At 40.1% G+C, this 19,239-nt stretch overlaps 1 protein-coding gene across 3 annotated transcripts in view; it reads right to left on the bottom strand.

Annotated features, from left to right (window-relative positions):
* Window positions 1–19,092, bottom strand: part of pds5a (PDS5 cohesin associated factor A) — a 31,064-nt gene extending 11,972 nt beyond the window's left edge. For 2 of the 3 annotated variants that reach the window (XM_074630121.1, XM_074630119.1), the window contains exons 1-16: window positions 18,956–19,092; window positions 17,954–18,109; window positions 7,142–7,345; window positions 6,304–6,390; window positions 6,084–6,181; window positions 5,014–5,140; window positions 3,736–3,816; window positions 3,494–3,634; window positions 2,986–3,101; window positions 2,704–2,798; window positions 2,457–2,602; window positions 2,066–2,217; window positions 1,225–1,338; window positions 627–708; window positions 479–527; window positions 220–359 (exon numbers count right to left, since the gene is read on the bottom strand). In XM_074630121.1, coding sequence (XP_074486222.1) covers window positions 220–359; window positions 479–527; window positions 627–708; window positions 1,225–1,338; window positions 2,066–2,217; window positions 2,457–2,602; window positions 2,704–2,798; window positions 2,986–3,101; window positions 3,494–3,634; window positions 3,736–3,816; window positions 5,014–5,140; window positions 6,084–6,181; window positions 6,304–6,390; window positions 7,142–7,345; window positions 17,954–18,067 — 1,746 coding nt within the window. In that variant the 5' untranslated portion in view covers window positions 18,068–18,109; window positions 18,956–19,092. Of the gene's footprint in view, window positions 1–219; window positions 360–478; window positions 528–626; window positions 709–1,224; window positions 1,339–2,065; window positions 2,218–2,456; window positions 2,603–2,703; window positions 2,799–2,985; window positions 3,102–3,493; window positions 3,635–3,735; window positions 3,817–5,013; window positions 5,141–6,083; window positions 6,182–6,303; window positions 6,391–7,141; window positions 7,346–17,953; window positions 18,110–18,243; window positions 18,371–18,955 lie in introns of those variants that run through there. The other variant, XM_074630120.1, reaches the window with a different exon arrangement.
* Between the last annotated feature and the right edge of the window lie 147 nt (window positions 19,093–19,239).

The raw sequence follows: 19,239 nt of genomic DNA, 5'->3' as shown, positions 1-19,239 counted from the left end.
CAAACTACTCCGCTCTTGTTTTCAACAGTGTTCAGTTGTCTGGCTGTTTGCTTCTTGTTAACTCATTAATTATTTTCTTGTGTGTACTTATTCAGTTTTATTGTACATCATTGAAAATGAGGGAATGCCCTCAACGATTCCTCGAGATTTAAATAAAGGAATGAGACTGGCAGCCTGTCTGTGAGTGAGCGTGTATGCTAAATGGAGTGTTCCTCTCACCACACAGATCTCCGCCTGTTTGCAGGAGCAGGTCGGGCTGATGAGCACCTCCAGCTGGACTCTGAGCTTCTCGTCCTCACCCAGAACCTGGTTGAACTTCTTCATGAAGTCCTGCGCCTTTCCAGCATCTGGAAGATTCTCTGTGAACATAAAAAATGAAGAAGAATTACGATGTCGGTCACGTTAAGTGGAATGGACCTTCACCATTTTTAAGAGCGTGTGGATTGAAAGTGTATTTTACACGTGGTTTCCAACTTACTGGCAATACTCATCAGCTTCCCAAACATGGCTGTGTTATTGGCCTCGGACTACCGGGGGAAAGAGAGAGAAAAATGTCATAGATATGTTTTGCATGGAAAGACATGGAGGAGATGGTTAGTTTTGTATGGGAATGTGTTTCAACACACCGCTGGCAGCTTGTGGAGGTCAAGCAGCTCTTTGACGAGGCTCCTGAGCATGTTCTGACACTTCCACATCTCGTTCAGGGCCCTGAGAGCAAAGAATACACAAAGAGAGACAAGAAACAGGTGAGAGGGGACAATCAATATACCGTCCTTGTGATTTGGACATGTTGAACTATTAGTGTGTTGTTTGTTTTCATGTTGTTTGTAGATACGGGTTTGCTTGCCATTGTGCAGTTTTGTATTTTCTAAAGAGCTGTGTTTATAGCAAGCATTAGGGCTGGACCAGTTATTCATTCATTGGGTAGGTAATCAATTTTCAATTTTAAGTATTCGGATAGTTGTTGTTGTTTTTGGTTTAACCCCTTGGGATTACAAACACACCAAACCTTTTGGAAAAAGCTTCTTATGCAATAATAAATAACAATACAAACGAAGCTTTCAATATTCGCTGTTGATTACTACTGAGCTTCTGGAGCCCAAAAAGTGGTATTCGGGACAGCCTTAGCAAGCATACAATAAAAACATACAGGTCAGTATTCATGTGTACAATTTGAAAATGTGTTTTTGTTTAGAAGAGAGGAAATATGGCAGGTTTACTAACTTGACAGCATTTGTGTCCAGGCAGGCATACAGGTAGTACAGACACTTCATCTTCTCCTCTGTGTCAAGACTGTGAGGGACCATGTACTGAGCGAAGATCTTCTCTACTAATAACCTGAAGAAAGGAGAGTTTACGTAAATTGTGTGAAAACAGAGAGAATGGAAATTGCAATATTTCAGTTTACGAATAAACTTGAATGTAGTATTTTGTCATATTAACTATAATCTGTTAATCCAAGTCTCAAAAGCAGGTTTCAAAGAAATGTATTAAACAGACAAAGTACTTCAAGCTTTTAGAAGACAAGTTAGTTGGTTATAGCAGTTGTTTCTCTTAACATTTATGCTGTGTCTCATGGCAAACTCCACTTAAGTACTGTTGCCAAGGGTTGAGACACAGCTGTGCTGTTCTTTTCAAAATTAAACTATTTATAGATCTGTGTTAGGGATGTCACGGTGCCAGAAATTGAGTAGTCAACACCAATACCAGTGAAATTCCATGATTCTCGATACCCAATTCAATACCACAGTAAAAAATAAAAGTAAAACAATAAATCCCATCTACTGCAACATGCACTCCTTCACCGTTTGCATACTGGTTTTTGTTAGAAAGTTAAACAGGTCATAATTCTCTCTCTAATATCTATTTTATATTGCAGTGAAAACATCTCCTTCAAACAACTGGATTTATTCAAGTTTCTCACCAAAAACTACATTTTACAAGATTACATTCGACGTATCATGATAACGTTATAAGTTACCTTTGCCCAATACTCATAATTTTTACTGAATAGAGCCTCACCAGAGCGCTAAAAGAAAACCAATAAACTATAAACACAACTCACTTGTCATCAATGCTGTTCTGGTAGTAGATGTGCAGCAGTTTGTCTTTGATCCAGCTGATTTTCTGGGCAGACTCTTTCCCGGCCTCATGGTGCAGACAGTATTTCTTATAAAGCTGAGCAAGACCCATCATGGCCTCTTTACGCACACGCCACTGTAGGGGGAGGGGAGGGAAGAAAAACAGATCAGGGAGGACAGAATTAAATGAAGATGAGGAAAGTCAATTTACACCGTGACGTTTACACTCAGTCATAAGCAAATTAAAACTTTGAATGACAGAAAGCCAAATCAATATATCCACCTGCTACTACGACTACCCAGAATGACATGTGATTCATTTCTCATACGCCTGTAACAACATCTGCACCATATGAGAGTGCATATGTGTCTCACCCTCTTGTCTAAGGTCCTCTCTCGTACGAAGCCCAACAGCTGGTCGTTGACCAAGTTGAGGTCTTTCTTCCCGGCGTTGATGATGGTTACAATGACATCATGACGGATGGCTTCCTCTGGGTCATGGGATCGCACCTTCAAATACTCTGATTGAACAATAAAGAGAAGGACATGTAACCACATTTTTGTTCAGAGCATAACGTGAAAAGAAAGGACTGAATTAGAGGTGAAGAAAACACAAGCCCACCTGTCAGGTCTCTGGCCAGGTCTGGGTGGTTCATGAGGCAGTGGCTGGCGAACTTTACACACTCTAGTCTGACTGGAACGTGGATGTCATTGAACCTGGAGACAAACAACAGTTATGCATAATGAAATCAACTGAATTATGCATCATAGTCTGAGAAAGCAAGAGAGCGGGTTAGTGACCGATGAGGACATACAAATGAAATGAATTTGTTGACAGCCCTAGATTAAAGCATCACTTTGTGTGTGTGTACGTGTGTGTCTGCATAGTGTTCTGGTAACTCACCGTCCTAGGAAGCACTGCCACAGCGGTCTGTTCTGTGAGGCCAGCTCTGAATCTTTGGCGCCAAACAACTTTGCTAGCAACCGCACAACAGCTAGACGCTCCTCGCCATCATTGCTCTGCAAACACACAAACACATGTAAAATACAAGTTGTCTTTTTGGGGCTCTTTTTCAAACTAATAATAATATTACTCTTGTCCTGCTCACTCTCCTGATGCAAACAAAACAGTGAGACAGACTGTCAAGCATCCCCATCTTGTACTCTGATCCGATACCTGAACAACATGCAGCAGAGTGCGCAAGCTTTAAAATCTGGCAGTTTGCCTATTAACCATTAATACTGCCCTACAACAATGACAACACAAAGTTACATCACTACTATAAAATAGACACCGTATTATATAGTTTGATTAATGTTAATGTTTTGAGCAAGGCATCAAGAGGAACTTATCCTCTGTGACCTGTGGTGAGATGTACAGTTTTCATTTTGACTGTATGTGTTGTGTTAACCTTAAGTTTGAATTCCAGCTGTGGCATGACAGAGGTAAGCAGCATAGGGTCGATGGCAAACAGTTCCTGGATGAGGTCAAAGACGTGCTCCGATAGGTCGCTGACGGATGACTTGCCCATCACTAAAACCTGATTGAAGAACTGAGGAAGGAAAAGAACAGTGTACGATCAATACTTACATCAATTTATGCTGACAGAGTCTGAGGATGAGAGTCAAACTGAAAAGAAATAGTGTTACTCACATTAGCAATGCACGTCTCGATGGTCTGGACGGTCCTCTTCAGCAGAGTCTTGGCAAGATCGTACGCTTGCTTGTTCAGATTCTGTTCCAAGGAAAGTTAAACATTGATTAGTTAGTTTAACTGAGTGATTTCTCAAACATTTACTGATACACAGAACTTCAAGCTTGTCAAATATGATGTTAGCTGACGGGGGTTAAAAAATATGCAAGGCTCATTGTTGGCAATTTTAAAACAGATTTTCATCGAGAGAAAAAGAGAAGCTGTCCTTGCTCCAAAAAGACACTATTCATCATAGCTCAGAGTAATAAGGGTCCTCTTGTGGTGAGCACAGCCCAGAATAGGTATCTTACACTGCGCCCACACCAAACGCAAAGCAAATTTTCGAGTTTGACCGCTGGGATAATTTGTGTTCATTCGCATCACTCGTGCTAGACGCGCCGGAGAGGAGGAGGGTTTTACCTCCCCGTAGATACCAACAATGTTTCATCAACTATGGTCAAAATCACCACTATTGCTGCTTTGTACATGTTGTGGAGGTCCCAGATACGTCGGAAAACCGAACACCGTCATGTCTGGGATCATGACCTCATCAGAACGGCGCTCTGTGAATTTCAACAAGCTGTATTCACTGTATCTAGCAAGCCACACGCTGCTACAGCGGTATGAACCCAAAACGAACAGATTGTGCTGTAATTGAATTGCAATAAATGGATCAAAAGGATGCCATAACAACTACATAAAGATGCCGATTTGTAAAAAAGTCTGAATTCATGTTTTGTCAGGTCTGTCCACAAGACGACAAGCAAACAACCTTTAAAATGCTTGTTTTCTCAACGGAGTTTAGATCGATCGTGCCAAGCTATGCAGCTGCTCCATCAACACTCAACATAATCTAGGCATAAATACGGCAGCGACGTTGTTGTTTATACTATAAACAATATATGGTTTACACACATACATTTATACACAGAGTTTCGTCCGGTCTCTGTACAAATATGAGGTACTATCGTAGCTCTGGGTGCCCACAGACAGCTACAATAGTTCCGTCAGTGACAACAGGATGAGAATCTCAATGCTGATTTAATCCAGAGTTTTGACGTCTGTTTTTCATCCATTATTTAATGTTCAAATTATATTTTGTATTTGAAAAATAAAGTAAAAAATACAAATATGACAGTTGCATAATTATATCTGAAGATCTTTCTAAACGATACAAAATTAAAAATAAATGACATTAGGACTAGATGATACACAAGAATGTGTTTGTGAGTGCCCCACCTTGTGTGCAGGGATGAGGTTTATGAGGATGGTATCCAGCAGCTCTTGTGTGACTCCGTCGCCCTCCATGATGATGGAGCTCATCAGGTCTATCATGTGCATCTGCACCTTCTGATTATGGCTGTTACTGTGGAGGAAGAGACGAAAATTAAAGAATAAACGAAACAATAATAAATAAAAAACAAAGAGTGACTACTCATTGTAACCCCCCTCTACACCTGGTGTTAAAATGGGTCCTAGAGGTAACTGGGATTGCATCCATCAGTCTGCATGATTCTGGGTAACTGAAACGTGTTAAAAAGGCAGTAAAAATGGAGCTTATCTATACATGTGACAGATTCAAGAGCTACCAGTAGGACCAGGACTCGAGCTTAAGGACATCTCGTTGTCCCGGGGCCGAAAAAAATATGATCGGGGAGGATGAAAATTAATTTTGGGATGAATTTGGGACGAGAGTTGAAAGAAAAATACCAGTTACATTAGAATGAACGACGATGAAAAGGAGTGCACGTTTTGTGTAGCGCACCGTTATTATTAAACCTCCTTGACAACATAAACACACACGCACACACTGCCCGATCTGTCTCACAGTTACAGTTAACTGCGGCAGTGCTACTTTGGCTGAGTTTTCTCTTCCATTCTCCGGTAAACTTGCGGCGGCGACGCGGCTTTGAGTTCAGGCTGGTGCAAAACAAACATTAAATGACTTTTTAAAATATAAAAAAAGTTTTGAATAAATAATACATTTCTGAACAAAAATAAACCAATTTTGATGTTCGATTTATGTTAAAGGTCACTTTGAATGATTAAATAATGATAATGTAGAAAAACAAAGATTTAAAATTTAAGATGGTCCGCATTCATTTGGGGACAGCTGAGGTTGTATTTCGGGGCGGTTCCGGCAGGATGGTGAAAAAAGTTAGTTTAGAGCCCTGTAGGACTGTGCTGGAGTATGAAAAAGGTCTGATGAACTGCGATTTTAAGGAAAGTAGAGAAAAAACTATGTGAATGTGAAAATATGAAGAGATTTTTTCACAAACGGACACAACAGCAGATAACAAGGACCTTACTTGATGACTGTGAAGAGCGATTTGAAAAGCTGGATGAAGATCTCGTTGCAGTCCTCCAGTTCAAAACATATGTTGTATGACTTCACCCATGCCAGGTTCTAGAGAAACACATAAAGACACGTTATTCCTTCATCAGAAGTTTGATGAACTGTCCCTTGAACCACAATTAACAAAACACAAGTTTAGCCCCTTGGGGTTTTCTACCACATAAGCGCCTTACCTCCAGCAGGTAGAAGTATCTGTTGAACTGAGGGCTCTTAGTGTCTTCCAATCCCTTCAGCTGTCTGGTGATGAACAGGAAGATGTCCTGGAGACAAGACAGGAAAACACTTGAGCATGTGATTGAGTTAATTGTTTTCATGCAAGTATTGGTAAGTGCTCAAAAAAGAAAATACGTTTCCTGGAAAGCGCTAAAAACAGCAGATTGGACCAGAAAAAGTAGTGACAAAGTTAATCACAATGGTTTTGCAAAGTCAGCCAAATCCCCTCAGGTAACATTTGAAATCGCACAGTGATGTTCAGTGTGGTTTTGCAGGAAACACTTCTTAACACTTCTTAGATCTAGATGGCACTTTGACATGGTAATCCTCCTGCAGAAGTTTTTAGCATATATTTTCTAGAGCTGAACGATACACCTATCTCCCGATTCGATACTATCAATTTATTTATAATATTCTGAGAAAGATTCTGGCGTTAAAAAGTTTTTTATTTCAGAATCGTAAAAAAAAAAAAAGGCGATAGGTGAATCAAATTTTTCGCACCCCTAATATTTTCATGGGATAGTAAAAGATGAGCCTGAATTGATGACTTAGAGAGGCAGTCAGCGTTCTCTCTCCCAGATTATGTACAATTTTATAACATTATTTATTAATTATTTTTAATTTTATTTTGCTCATGTCCGTGTGTCAACTACAGCTCATAAAATCTGCAGACAGCTGTCAATTCAACCGGTGTAATCAGCAAAATTGAAAAGCTTGGATTGCTTTTGAAAACTATTCCCTTGAGGACAGTGCATAATCAATTGATAGAGGATTTGATATCAAGGGTCAGGTCCTAACCTTGAGTTTGTCGTGGGAGGTGTAGGGAGCCTCGGGAGCATAGATCCTGAAGATGTCAGCGAGGCAGCAGGCCACCAGTAGCCTTACGTCTTTATTGGGGTTCCTGAGAAAGAACTCTGAGGCGAGGTGGAGCGCCAGGCCGAGGTACTGCTGCTTCTCCTCTTCAGAGTCTTGGTCCATGTCCATGTAGGTTTTTACCACCATCTGTGAAACACAGCAACAAGGGCGGAGGTGAGAAGGGAAACATCCTGGGCAGGCCTCAATTAATATTAGTAAAGCAATGTGAATGTTTGACAGTTCTCCATTAAGAAAATATGAGCATAACAGCTTTAGTTTGATGGATTCCTGTAGTGCTTTGTCTGGTGTAATCTAGACAATTTTTGTTAAGGCAGAAGGTTTGGACAGCCTCTTTCCATCAACATACCGAAATTTTAACAGCAGGACTTTTAAGTGAGGTTTATGCACCAGCAAAAAACGGCACTGAGATAGGGGCGAATAATGCTGGCTGTCATTAATTGTAAGTAATGGTTGCAAATTGCAACCAACAGAGTGGCCCTCGCCCTCCCTTTCCAAGATATAGGAAACAACGCGAGCCGCCAAGTGCAAAACCGTGGTGATTCGCCTCGCTCAGAGGCCATCCTTACCGTAATAACACTACTTTAGGAGCAACGGAAGTCTGACGGCAGCTGGCGGTAACATGATTTTGATAATTCCTGAACTGAACTGCAGCTTGTGCTCGTTTATACAAGGCATGTACAACGGACTGACTGAAATACACACGTGAAGGCACATTGTAGCGTGGCTCAAGCACTTTGACCATATGCTTTAATTCTGTATTATCTACGATCAAGCGTGGTCACATACAGGTCTATGCAGCAATAAACACTCATATCATTCGTTACTTTGGCACAGTCTGAATGTTAAGACTCGCCGTTCCGCTAAATGACACATTCGGGTGATGCCTTTGTAAATTAAATGGTTAAAGTGTATCCACAAATATACCAAACTTCACTTTAACAATACCGTCATACAATTCGACACAAATCGTTGCCCATTCAGCTTGACTAATCGAGCTACGCCGACTAGCATGCTACAGCTGACAACAACGGGTGCACTACCAAAACTTTCCGAGTGAAACTCTCACGCCAGAATTTATTTTCTGAGCATGCGAGTAGTAGAAGTTAATAGACTTTTTTGTCAGTTTAGATTACAGAGTGTACTGAACAGAAGACGCATACCGAACCGAACGTCCTGTACCGACTGGTTCGGGATGAACACACGTACTGTTCCACCCCTAGAGCACACATGATCCTATATTATTACAGAGTTACTGAATTCAATGACAACAAGTTTGAGATATTCTAAACACTTGTAAAGAATCTATAGGGACAATGCAAGATAACACATTCCCCTTGCTAGAGGTGGAACACTTGTGTCTTAAATCATCAAAATAAAACAGACTTCAACAGCATATCTCAGATCCTAAATGCATTTATTCTGGTTGAAAATTACACTTTCGCAGTGCTTATGGGGGTTTACTTTTCTAGGTTAAACATGACCACTATTGTCTCAAGAGGTTGCATGCACACCAATCTTATCAAACATCTCAGTACTTATGGAAAGGCACTAGTACGCCAAGCTTTAAACTATCACTTCCTCTACAAGAGTGATGAGTGAGTGTGTTATATGAGATAGAGGCGAAGCAGAGCAGAGCAGAGCAGAGCGGTGGAGCTTACTATACAGCCAGGCAGTCAGCGTGAGTGGGGGATGGGCCAACAGCTCCAACAGACTGCAGAGCAACACAATCACTCCTACACACACACACACACACACCAACCCTCCGCTGTTCTTAGCTGAAACAGTCACAACCCAGCCGGTGAAGGCTCTCTACACAGAGTCGAGTGTGTGGGCCGGTTGAGCTGTGGAGAATGTGTGCATCTCTATTTATTGTTGTTTATTTGGACAGAATTTGGTTCAGTGTGAAAATATATGTGATATGTTTTCAAATGGCTGCTGATGCAAAGCCTGAGACTCCACAACAGTTGTGCTGCTTAATGTTTAACTGAAGCCACAATTTAACCTTTTAAATCATGCAAGTAGGTGATAACATTTAATAAAAACTGTAAGCAGAAAACCATTTCCTTTCCCAGGGAGTCAGAAATGTCCCTTGTGATCCCTTCATGTCATTCAAACAGGTTAGTGGAGTATTTTGTTTAAATAGAAATTAGCACTGCATGAAAAAAAAACACCAATTCATTTCAACGTGACCAACACTGTGGAGTACTGGTGCAGCAGGCATCAGCAAAACGACACAGTGTAGTCTAGAGCCTGGCTCAACTTTTGCCAAAATGCAGAGTGATCTCATCTTGTTAGCAAATCAAATACGTGCAAGCACACATTCCTGGTACATTAATTCAGGAAATAAATAGGGCAACTCTCCTGTTTACCTGTCAATCATACCACAGGCGATAATATTGCTGCTGTGATAACTTTTCAGAATTGTTCAATTCTTCCTCACAATATATACTGCTGTGCAAAGTTTTGGTGCCTGATAAAACCTTCAAACGGGCTTGTATTGCATTTCATTTTACCGTTACTCAAAGCAGCAAACCCCACCAAAGGAGACCGTTGCATTTTTGGTTGAAACAGCTGGTTTGGTTACAGGGTCTGAAAGTTGTTTTTTTTACACTGCCTGCCACTGTGGCAGAGTATTTTTGTTTTTGTCTGCCACTCAGAAATTTGATCTGCCACTTTTGAAATCTTTGCGCTAAATGAAGGAATAACATTTTAGATCTGATGTCATTCAATGTTCGATATATTTTACATAAAACATTATATACATGGCGTATGTACATATGTGTTTTGTATTTGCATAAAAACACAATTCAAATGATTATGATTATTTAAATTAAGATTACATTTGAACACATCATGATAACATTATAATTTACCTTCACCCAATGGTCATTTTACTGAGCAGAGTTTGAACGCCTCATAATTGTAACTCAATGGCACCTCCATTATTGTAAGTAGCTCCGTTATTTGACCAAGCAAGACTATACTGCCCACCAGTTTCTAACAGGTAACGTTACTGAGTCTCCTCCTGCCGATTTCAACACGGATTTGTTGTTCACAGTGTAGCATTATCAGGGAAAAAATAGGGGGAAAAAATAATGACACTTAAAGCCTTTGCACACCAAGTCCGTATTTTTTGTCCAAAAGTGTCGAACATTTAAAAATAAATACAACCTCATGTTGTGTCAATCAAGTTTACACATCGACTCCGAAACTTTCGCCCGTCATTTAAGTTTTTCGGAACTGGTTCAATTCTGTGCGTTTCGTCACATCCATCAAAAAGCAAAAGAGGGTTATTTGACCACTCAGAGCCACTGTCTGTGCAAACTTACAATAAAAGTATAGTATAAAAAGTATACAGAGATGCATAATTTAAAGAACAGCTTGGAATCAGGATTGTTTGCAAAACAAAGGATGTATGAAAGATTAGACAGCAGTGATTGTATTCTAGGCAGCTAAACGATAGCTGGTCATTCCTTCATTAGCCCAGTTTAGGAGTAGTCCCATCCATTGCACCCACATAATTAATTCAGTTTTGTGTTGTACTGCGAATTTTCACAACAAATAGAATAATAAAACGCATCGGACTCAGTGAACAAGGTTTCCCAGCAATACGGCTGCCTTGTGTGAAGTACATCAGATGAACGGTTCTTGAAGGACATACAGACCCACAGATAGACAGAGATTCATTGCTTTATAATTAGATAGTTTTGGGAAAAAGACTTATTCGCTTTCTCGAATTAGATGAGAAGATCGATACCACTCATGTCTGAGGGTGATATTGATCTATTTGAAGAGCAAGGGTATTTCTAAAATGTTAAACTAAAGTTGCTATTGATAACATTCAGCCACTAGATGTTGCAGTCTCCCTCCCCTGTTCCATTGCATTTACTTCACAACAAGTGGTTGCCAGTTTGTTGCACAACCTGCATATTTTATGGTAGAGTAGAGTGAGACTCAGACAGTCATGTCAAGTGATGAATCTTTTGTGGTAGAGTAGAGTAAGTCATTTTGCAATATATAGCTATACATTAGATATGGATTTAGGTTACTTTGTGGGGTGGGGTTTCAAGATTCATGTAACGTAATCTATGGTAATCTGAGGATATGACTATCTAGTTTTAGGTAACATTTAGCTTGTCATCTAAGCAGGGTATACGCAGGTATACGGCCTATACCTACTTCTTTTTCAGTCGGCCACCCACTTCTGAATCACCTCTGAAGCTCATCTTCGTTATAAATTGTTTAAGTAATTGGACGCAATCGTCACTAATGCTAATGTAACTCCTCAGGGAGTTATTTTTCTCATTCTGACAATCTAACCGGTGACAACACATTAGCATACAGCCTATTAAATAAACACTAGTATCGGATTGGTACTGTATGTCGGCCGATACCCAAAGCCCAGGTATTGCTATCTGTATCGGGACTAAAAAAGTTGGATCGGTGCATCCCTGGTTAAGATAGTAAGGACTATGGCTGTTGGTAGTTGTTGTTGGTTTTGTTTAAATATGTCAAATGGTAATTTTATGGGTTATTGTTGCTCGAACGATTAAACTAAAACAGCTAATGTGCGCTAATGTCAGTTGTCACGGTAAATATTCACTTATCCTGCAGCCTGATGGAGACACCAATGTCAGGCCTGGCAGTGGCAGCCTCCTTTTTTTTTTGCTGAGCGCTTGGGATTGTTACTGAGTGAAGCTGGGCGCTTACTGTTTTACTTTTGGCTCAGAAGCCTTGTTAGAAGTGGGAACCAAACGTCTAATGTCTCACAGAGAAACAAAACATTCATTTTGGACCCCTCAATTTTTGAAATGATTAATTCTCAATCATACATTTTTTTAAGTAAAAGCAATTCTTTTATTCGGCACCTTTCTAAAAGCTCTATGGATGTTTTTTTTTTATTATTATTATTCGTCTTCATAAAAATGTCATCAATATGACCTTTAAGCAATTCTTTTACCCTCTGAGAAATAAATGTGGTTTGAAATATTCATCTCTACACAACATCCCTCCTTCTGTTTCTGTACACAGTGCTTTTCTTTGATAGATCAAAGAGTACGTGACCAGTCCAGTGATGGAGAAAATACTTTGCCACTGGGTAGGCTCAGTTAGCGGTTACCCTTTCAAAACTATAAACAATTTCATTTGGCTTATTTCACCAGCAATGTGAGCTCTGATGACGATTGTTAATACCTGAAATAATCTTAATTATTACATTATTTGCATTTGGGGAGGGAATGACAGAGTTACTCGCTATATACTACTATCATGACCCACAACAACTATTTCATTACAATACTAGAAGTGCACTCGGAGAGTGCAGACCTCCGCCAAGGCAGGTTTCATGTACGTCGCTGCCCTGTCCCCCCGTTATATCATTGTGCACGCAGCATCAGCGTCACGTATCCATCCAGAAAGCCGACGGTTCGCGAGGCAAATTATCACGGAGTAAAGTAAAAAACAAAACAGAAATTCAACTAATATTAGTCTAACATAGATTTAAAATGTTTTTCTGTATGTTTTCATGTATGAAAAGACCCCAAATGAACATTGTAAGTGGACTATTTGATTACTATAAGCAAATTATTTAAACAGCGTTTGTATAGTAATGATTAGTGTCCCACGCTTTTTGATCACTGCATTATTGCTCTAATGTTTATATTGAAAATGAGGACAGAAGCAGCAGATTAAACCACTGTTCATTCGACCCAAAGAGAAGTTGGTTTATTTTATTTTTTGTTAAATATTATGCTCTACCTTTTGCTTTGAAAATGAGAACAGAAGGAGCCGGTTAAACCACTGTTCATTTAACTTGAATAGAAGTTGGTTTATTATGTTTTTGTTAAATATTGTACTGCCTTGTATCTTGAGAACTGAATCAGCGGGTCCTGGAGTTGCACTTTTTAATTATTTTCAAATAAAAGGTGTATTTATTTGCCATTAATCGTTGTTTACTTGTTTATATCCATAATTAATTTATCCCTGATTCCCTTACAAGAACAACTTTGAGGAATCCTGACCTGCACTGTCTAGTATCAGCTATTTATTTCACAGTCACACAGATAAAATTTTTGGCAAAAAAAGTTACTGTATCGATTTCATATAATTGAATCGCATCGTATCGCTCTAGATGAGCCAAACATCGTCCTAGAATCAATCAAATCGGAATCAATCGGAACCACGGAAATCGTATCGTATAATTGTAAAAACATATCTTTACACCCCGAATGAGTCCCAGACAAACCTACAGGTCAATATGTCAACTCCTACTAAACTCATTACAGAATATCCCGACAAGGCCAACACAATTCAGGCCAGGGTGAGACGTTTAATATAAAATGACAGACTCTATAAAGCAAACCTTAGCAACATATAGAACTAAACTTAAGCCTACAAATACACCGATAACTAATTTTTTTAGCTCAGACATGTATTCATTCTGGTAAATACTTGTGCAATATCCAGATGGAAGACTTATTTACTTCTTGCTTCTTAAATGAAAACTGTGACCTGGTGCTATATGGACTTCCGCCTTTTTGACCTATCACAGACATTAGACCAAATTACAAAATGACTTATTATAGTAGCTGACTGAAGATGAAAGTGACTGAATAACCGGGCATCAACCCTATAAAATAAGCTGCCTGCTGGCTGATTGCTCTGCTGGCAGTACAACACAAATCATAAATCTCTTCCATCAATTGGCTAATTGCACATGCAATTAGTGTCAGCCTTTCCAACTCTCAGCAGTAAATAGCAGAGGTTAAATGGATCCGTAAACTTCTGTCTTGCACAGTCAACAACCTGCCATTCAGCACATTTGTCCAGCTTGCCCAGGCCAAGGGTTGTGTGCTTCATGGTCACAATGCTACTCTATAAACAGTTCTGGGATGTCAGGAAACCATTTCAGTATTACTATAGTAAATAATCTAATGTGATTAAAAGGAGTCACAAGGTCCCTGTTAACACAAATGCCAACTTTAAAACTGCTGAACGTTTGAAGTGTGGGGGAAGGGGAGGGCTGGATATCAGGATGCAGTGTGAGATGGTTTAACTCCCATGTTTTAAGTGGCTATAATACATATTTTCATGATTAATTTATCAAAAGACAACGTGAAAACAATATGAAAGTCGTTTTGGAAGTTTGCTGGCCTTAAAAAGGTCCGGACGATGGGGAGCACACAACTTTCAGCTCAAGAGAAAACAAGAGAAAATTCCTGTTAGAGAAACGAACTCTCAGTGCAGCCCGGTTCGTTCTCGGAGCTGAGGCGAGCGGCCGCTGCACCTTTAAAGACAATCAGTGAGACCAGCTCTCAAAGATTCAGGTCATTTTGTAACTGATTCCAAGAAGAGGGAGCAGCATACTTGAATGCCCTTTTCCCCAGTTCAGTACGGACTTTGGGGATAATTAATAGGATTAAGTCCTGGGAGCGAAGACAGTAACTTCCCGTACTTTTTTGAAGGATGTAGCTCTGTAGGTAAGATGGAAGCAGACCAAGAATAGCCTTATAAATAAGAATACGCCAGTGGTTCAGTCTACAGGTGGACAAAGCAGGACAAAGCAGACCATCCTACCCGACCACACAAAGAGTAATGGTGTGTAAGGGCTTTCAAATTTGTAATAAATCTCAGTGCTCCATGGTAGATAGTATCCAGCGTCGGTAGGCTTTGAGAAGATGCATGCATGTATATAACATTGGCATAATCCAGCACAGACATAAGGGTGGAAGGGACGAGTCTCTTTTTAGCCAGAAGGAAAAGCAAGACTTGTTTCTAAAAAACAATGGTACAATTTATACAAAACTATATGTTCAATAAATTAGTCCTTCTTTGAAAAATAAATGCAAACATGAGTCACTGTTTTGTTTCCTTGGAGTAAAAAGTAAAAATAGCTTCAGTGTGTTTTTTTTTTATGGAGTGGTCTGCTGGGGCAGCAGCATCTCGGCTGCGGACAGGAAGAGACTCGACAGAGTGATCAGAAAGGCCAGCTCTGTCCTGGGATGCCCCCTCAACACAGTAGAGGTGGTGGGAGAGGATGATGGCTAAGCTGTCATCCATGATGGAGAATGACTCCCAGCCCATGCAGGACACCATCTCAGCACTGAAGAGCTCCTTCAGCGACAGGCTGCTCCACACAAAGTGTGTGAAGGAGCGCTATCGCAGGTCCTTCCTTCCTGCAGCTGTCAGACTGCACAACCAGCACCGCTCCCAGTAAACCACATACACACCAAAAAACTGACAAGAACTGCACTTTACTGTACACCAACTGTCTATCAGTACTACTCAGGTGTAATTCATACTGTGCAATAAAATGTTCCACTTGTTAATAGTCTGTTTATTGTCAATACTGTATATACTGCTCCTTTTTTTATACTTCCTTCTATTTAAATGGTTCATATTGTGTTACACTTTGTTTTGCTCTTTTTTACTATGTTAGCTGATGCATCTTGTTTTTTTGCATATCCCCTTTGATGCTGTACAATGCAAATTTCCCCACTGCGGGACTAAAAAAGCAATATCTTATCTTGTCTTAATATTCGCTATTCTCGTGTTGACATTTTGGGATCATCCCATTTTTTTCGGTCTTAAGGGGATAAAATTAACTGCTAAATTTGGTAACTTCTGAACACTCAAGTTCAACAACATCATAGCACTCTGGTTGTGATTACATGTGTATGAGTGTTGTCTGTTTCCAGTCTGAGAGTTCTCAACAAAATGACAAGAGGATTGGGAAAACTGCCAACCATAAGAGAATAGGGATGTCACGAGAACCGATACTTCGGTACCAAGTCGATGCCAACATTTTTTAAAAGTGACGGTACTCTTTTTCTATAGTACTCTAGGTACCGTACGATGCCTGTAATGGTCGTTGGTAGTGATGTGAGAGTGAGGAACATTTTCCCACCGGTTAATAAACTTGTGACATCGATGTTACCGATTACAACGGACATTTTACAAGAAAGATTACGGTTAACATGTGCAGAGCGCTGACTCTGATCTTTACTGTCGGGTGGCGGTGTGTCTGGCCTCTCCGGTAGCGCTTTTGCTGCGGGGGTCTACCCGGCGCCGCTGCTCCGTGCACACCGGTTGTGACGGCTCCATCCGCCTCACGGCGATTACCTCATTAACGTTATGGTTCCCTTATAGCATTGGGATTAAACGTGAAATATTGCCAAATAGGTGCGTTTGCTTTTCGCTTCAACAATAAATCCTCTGCCTCCTGCTCCTACTACTCTGAGCTGACGGACCAGATGCATTCACGGTCAGTATGTAGTGTCTGTCGTCTGACTATCAATTGATAACATGCAACTGATACGCCAAAATAAACAAAATGGGTCAACTCTTTTGATTTATTACTTAAAGGCTACATGCCTCTTTTTTTGTAATGTTCAAATGTTTTTAATAAAAGAGTGTGTGTTGAATTACATGGGATTTATGGTAGTTGTTGTTTTTTTTACCGTGGTATTGAATTTGGCATCGAGAATCATGGAAATTCACTGGTATAGGTATCGATTACTAGATTTCTGGTACTGTGACATCCCTAATGCATGAATATAACATCGGCATAATCCAGCACAGACATAAAGGTGGCAGAGACAAGTCTCTTTTTAGCCTTGAAGGAAAAGCAAGACTTGTTTCTAAAATAAAAACGATAAAATGTATACAAAACTATACGTTCAATAAATTAGTCTTTCTTTGAAAAAGAAATGCAAACATGAGTCACTGTTTTGTTCCCCTTGGAGTAAAGAGTAAAAATAGCTTCAGTGTGTAATATTCGCTTTTCTTGTGTTGGCATTTTGGGATCATCCCATTTTTTCAGTCTTAAGGGGATAAAATGAACTGCTAAACTTGGAAACTTCCAATACTTCTGAACACTCAAGTTCAACAACATCATAGTACTCTGGTAGTGATTACATGTGTATGAGTGTTGTTTGTTTCCAGTCAGAGATCTCAATAAAATGACGAGAGGATTGGGAAAACAGCCAACCATAAGAGAAAAAAGGGGCGTCTTATGCGCTTCCTTTTCGGTTCAACAATAAATCCTCTGCCTTCTGCTCCTACTACTCTGAACTGACGGACCAGGTGCGTTCACGGTCAGTATGTAGTGTCCATCGTCTGACTATCGATTGATAGCATGCCGCTGATACGCCAAAATAAACAAAATGGGTCAATTCTTTCTATTTATTACTTAAAGGCTACATGCCTCTGTTTTTTTGTAATGTTCAAAAGTTTTCTGATAAAAGAGTGTGTGTTGAATTACATGGGATTTATTGTTGTTGTTTTTTTTACCATGGTATCGAGAATCGTGGAAATTCACTGGTATTGGTATTGACTACTAGATTTCTGGTATCGTGACATCCCTAGTGTGTAATATTCGCTTTTCTTGTGTTGACATTTTGGGATCATCCCATTTTTTCCAGTCTTAAAGGGGATAAAATGAACTGCTAAACTTGGAGACTTCTGAACACTGAAGTTCAACAACATCATAGTACTCTGGTAGTGATTACATGTGTATGAGTGTTGTTTTTTTTCCAGTCTGAGAGATCTCAACAAAATGACAAGAGGATTGGGAAACCAGCCAACCATAAGAGAAAAAGGGGCCTCTTATGACTCAGGCTAATATACAGTAGTTGACAAAGTTAGTTTTTTTTTTGGCATTGTGCCATGATGGCTGGACACTGATCAATGAGGTGATGGGATTGCAGAAGATGTATCTGGACAGCATCAACATACCTTCAACCGTTTGACCACCTCATCGTTGCTGATTTTATCCGTGATCTCCTTCACTCCTGGAGGATATGTGATCTTTCCGTCCCCCGCCGGTTTCTGCTGTTGCGGGAACTCCATGCTTGTTGATGTCCTCTGGTCCACACGGTCTTCTACTGGCCTCTATGGGTCAGAAAACAAAAGTTCAACACAAACCATGCTACATGCACACTTTTACCAAAAACCTCAATTTTAACCACCATTCTCATTAACCAATCATCCATTTTTTGCCCTGTACAATTAACACACACCTTTACCTGTTATATTTAATAAAGATATTCTAATCCAGGAAACTTTAAAGCCAACATTTAAACCAGCATTGTGCACATTATTAGCTTGCATGCTAAAACACCCCACAGCTAAAAGATCATCATCGCTATAGAAACCAGCTGCTATCCCGGTAACTTAGCAACTATCTGAGCAGCTAAGTTGTTAGCAAACCACTTAAAAAACAACCGGTGTGTTTGTTTTTACTGTCACACAGGTGATCATATTATCTCGCTAGCTGCAGTGCAAACACATCATTGGCTAGGCGGCTAGCTAGCATTTTGCGGGAAGGAAGTAATGCTAGGCTAATACACGTTAGCATTGCGGGCTAACTGCGCTAGCTTAGCTTTAGCTTAGGCCTCAAACTAACTGAGGTCCTCCATCACATCACATCTCATCCAGCTTTACACACAATCACTGAGGAAGTGAAGTTATCCTAATCATCTCTGCGTTAAATAGACACCCTCCTGCTCAGTTCCTGTGCTTTACAACAAGTACTACTACTTTGTGAAGTTTACAAATCAAGCTGATTTTACTTGTTACTGTGTTTTTCAACTTGCTAGCCCTCCTCTTCTCTTCTCTCTCAACACCACACAACTTGCACACAAGATGATTTTAACACCACTAACAAATGCATTAATTAATCTATTTTCACATATACAACTACGACTAAAACAGCAGGATTTCCTCGTTTGTATTTACCTCTCAAGTGGGCCGTTTTAATTCATTAGTCTGACACACAGGTTTGGTTTAGTTTTCGGCACAAAGCTCTCTCAGCTCTCCGTTCAGTCAGTGCTGTCTGTGTCTCTGTGTGTGTGTGTGAGAGAGAGAGGCTGGGTGCACAGCGCCCCCCTCGGTCTCTCTGCGGTACTGCAGCACCACATACATGGCGGGAGAGACAGAGACAAACAAATCACTTTCTGTCCTTTCACTGTGTGGGGTTATGTTTTAAAATATCTCCCTTGTCAACATTGCTTTTGTAAATA

The sequence above is a fragment of the Sebastes fasciatus genome, chromosome 3 (genome assembly GCF_043250625.1).
Source record: "Sebastes fasciatus isolate fSebFas1 chromosome 3, fSebFas1.pri, whole genome shotgun sequence".
NCBI lineage: Eukaryota > Metazoa > Chordata > Actinopteri > Perciformes > Sebastidae > Sebastes > Sebastes fasciatus.
This window is presented reverse-complemented; position numbering and strand designations above follow the sequence as displayed.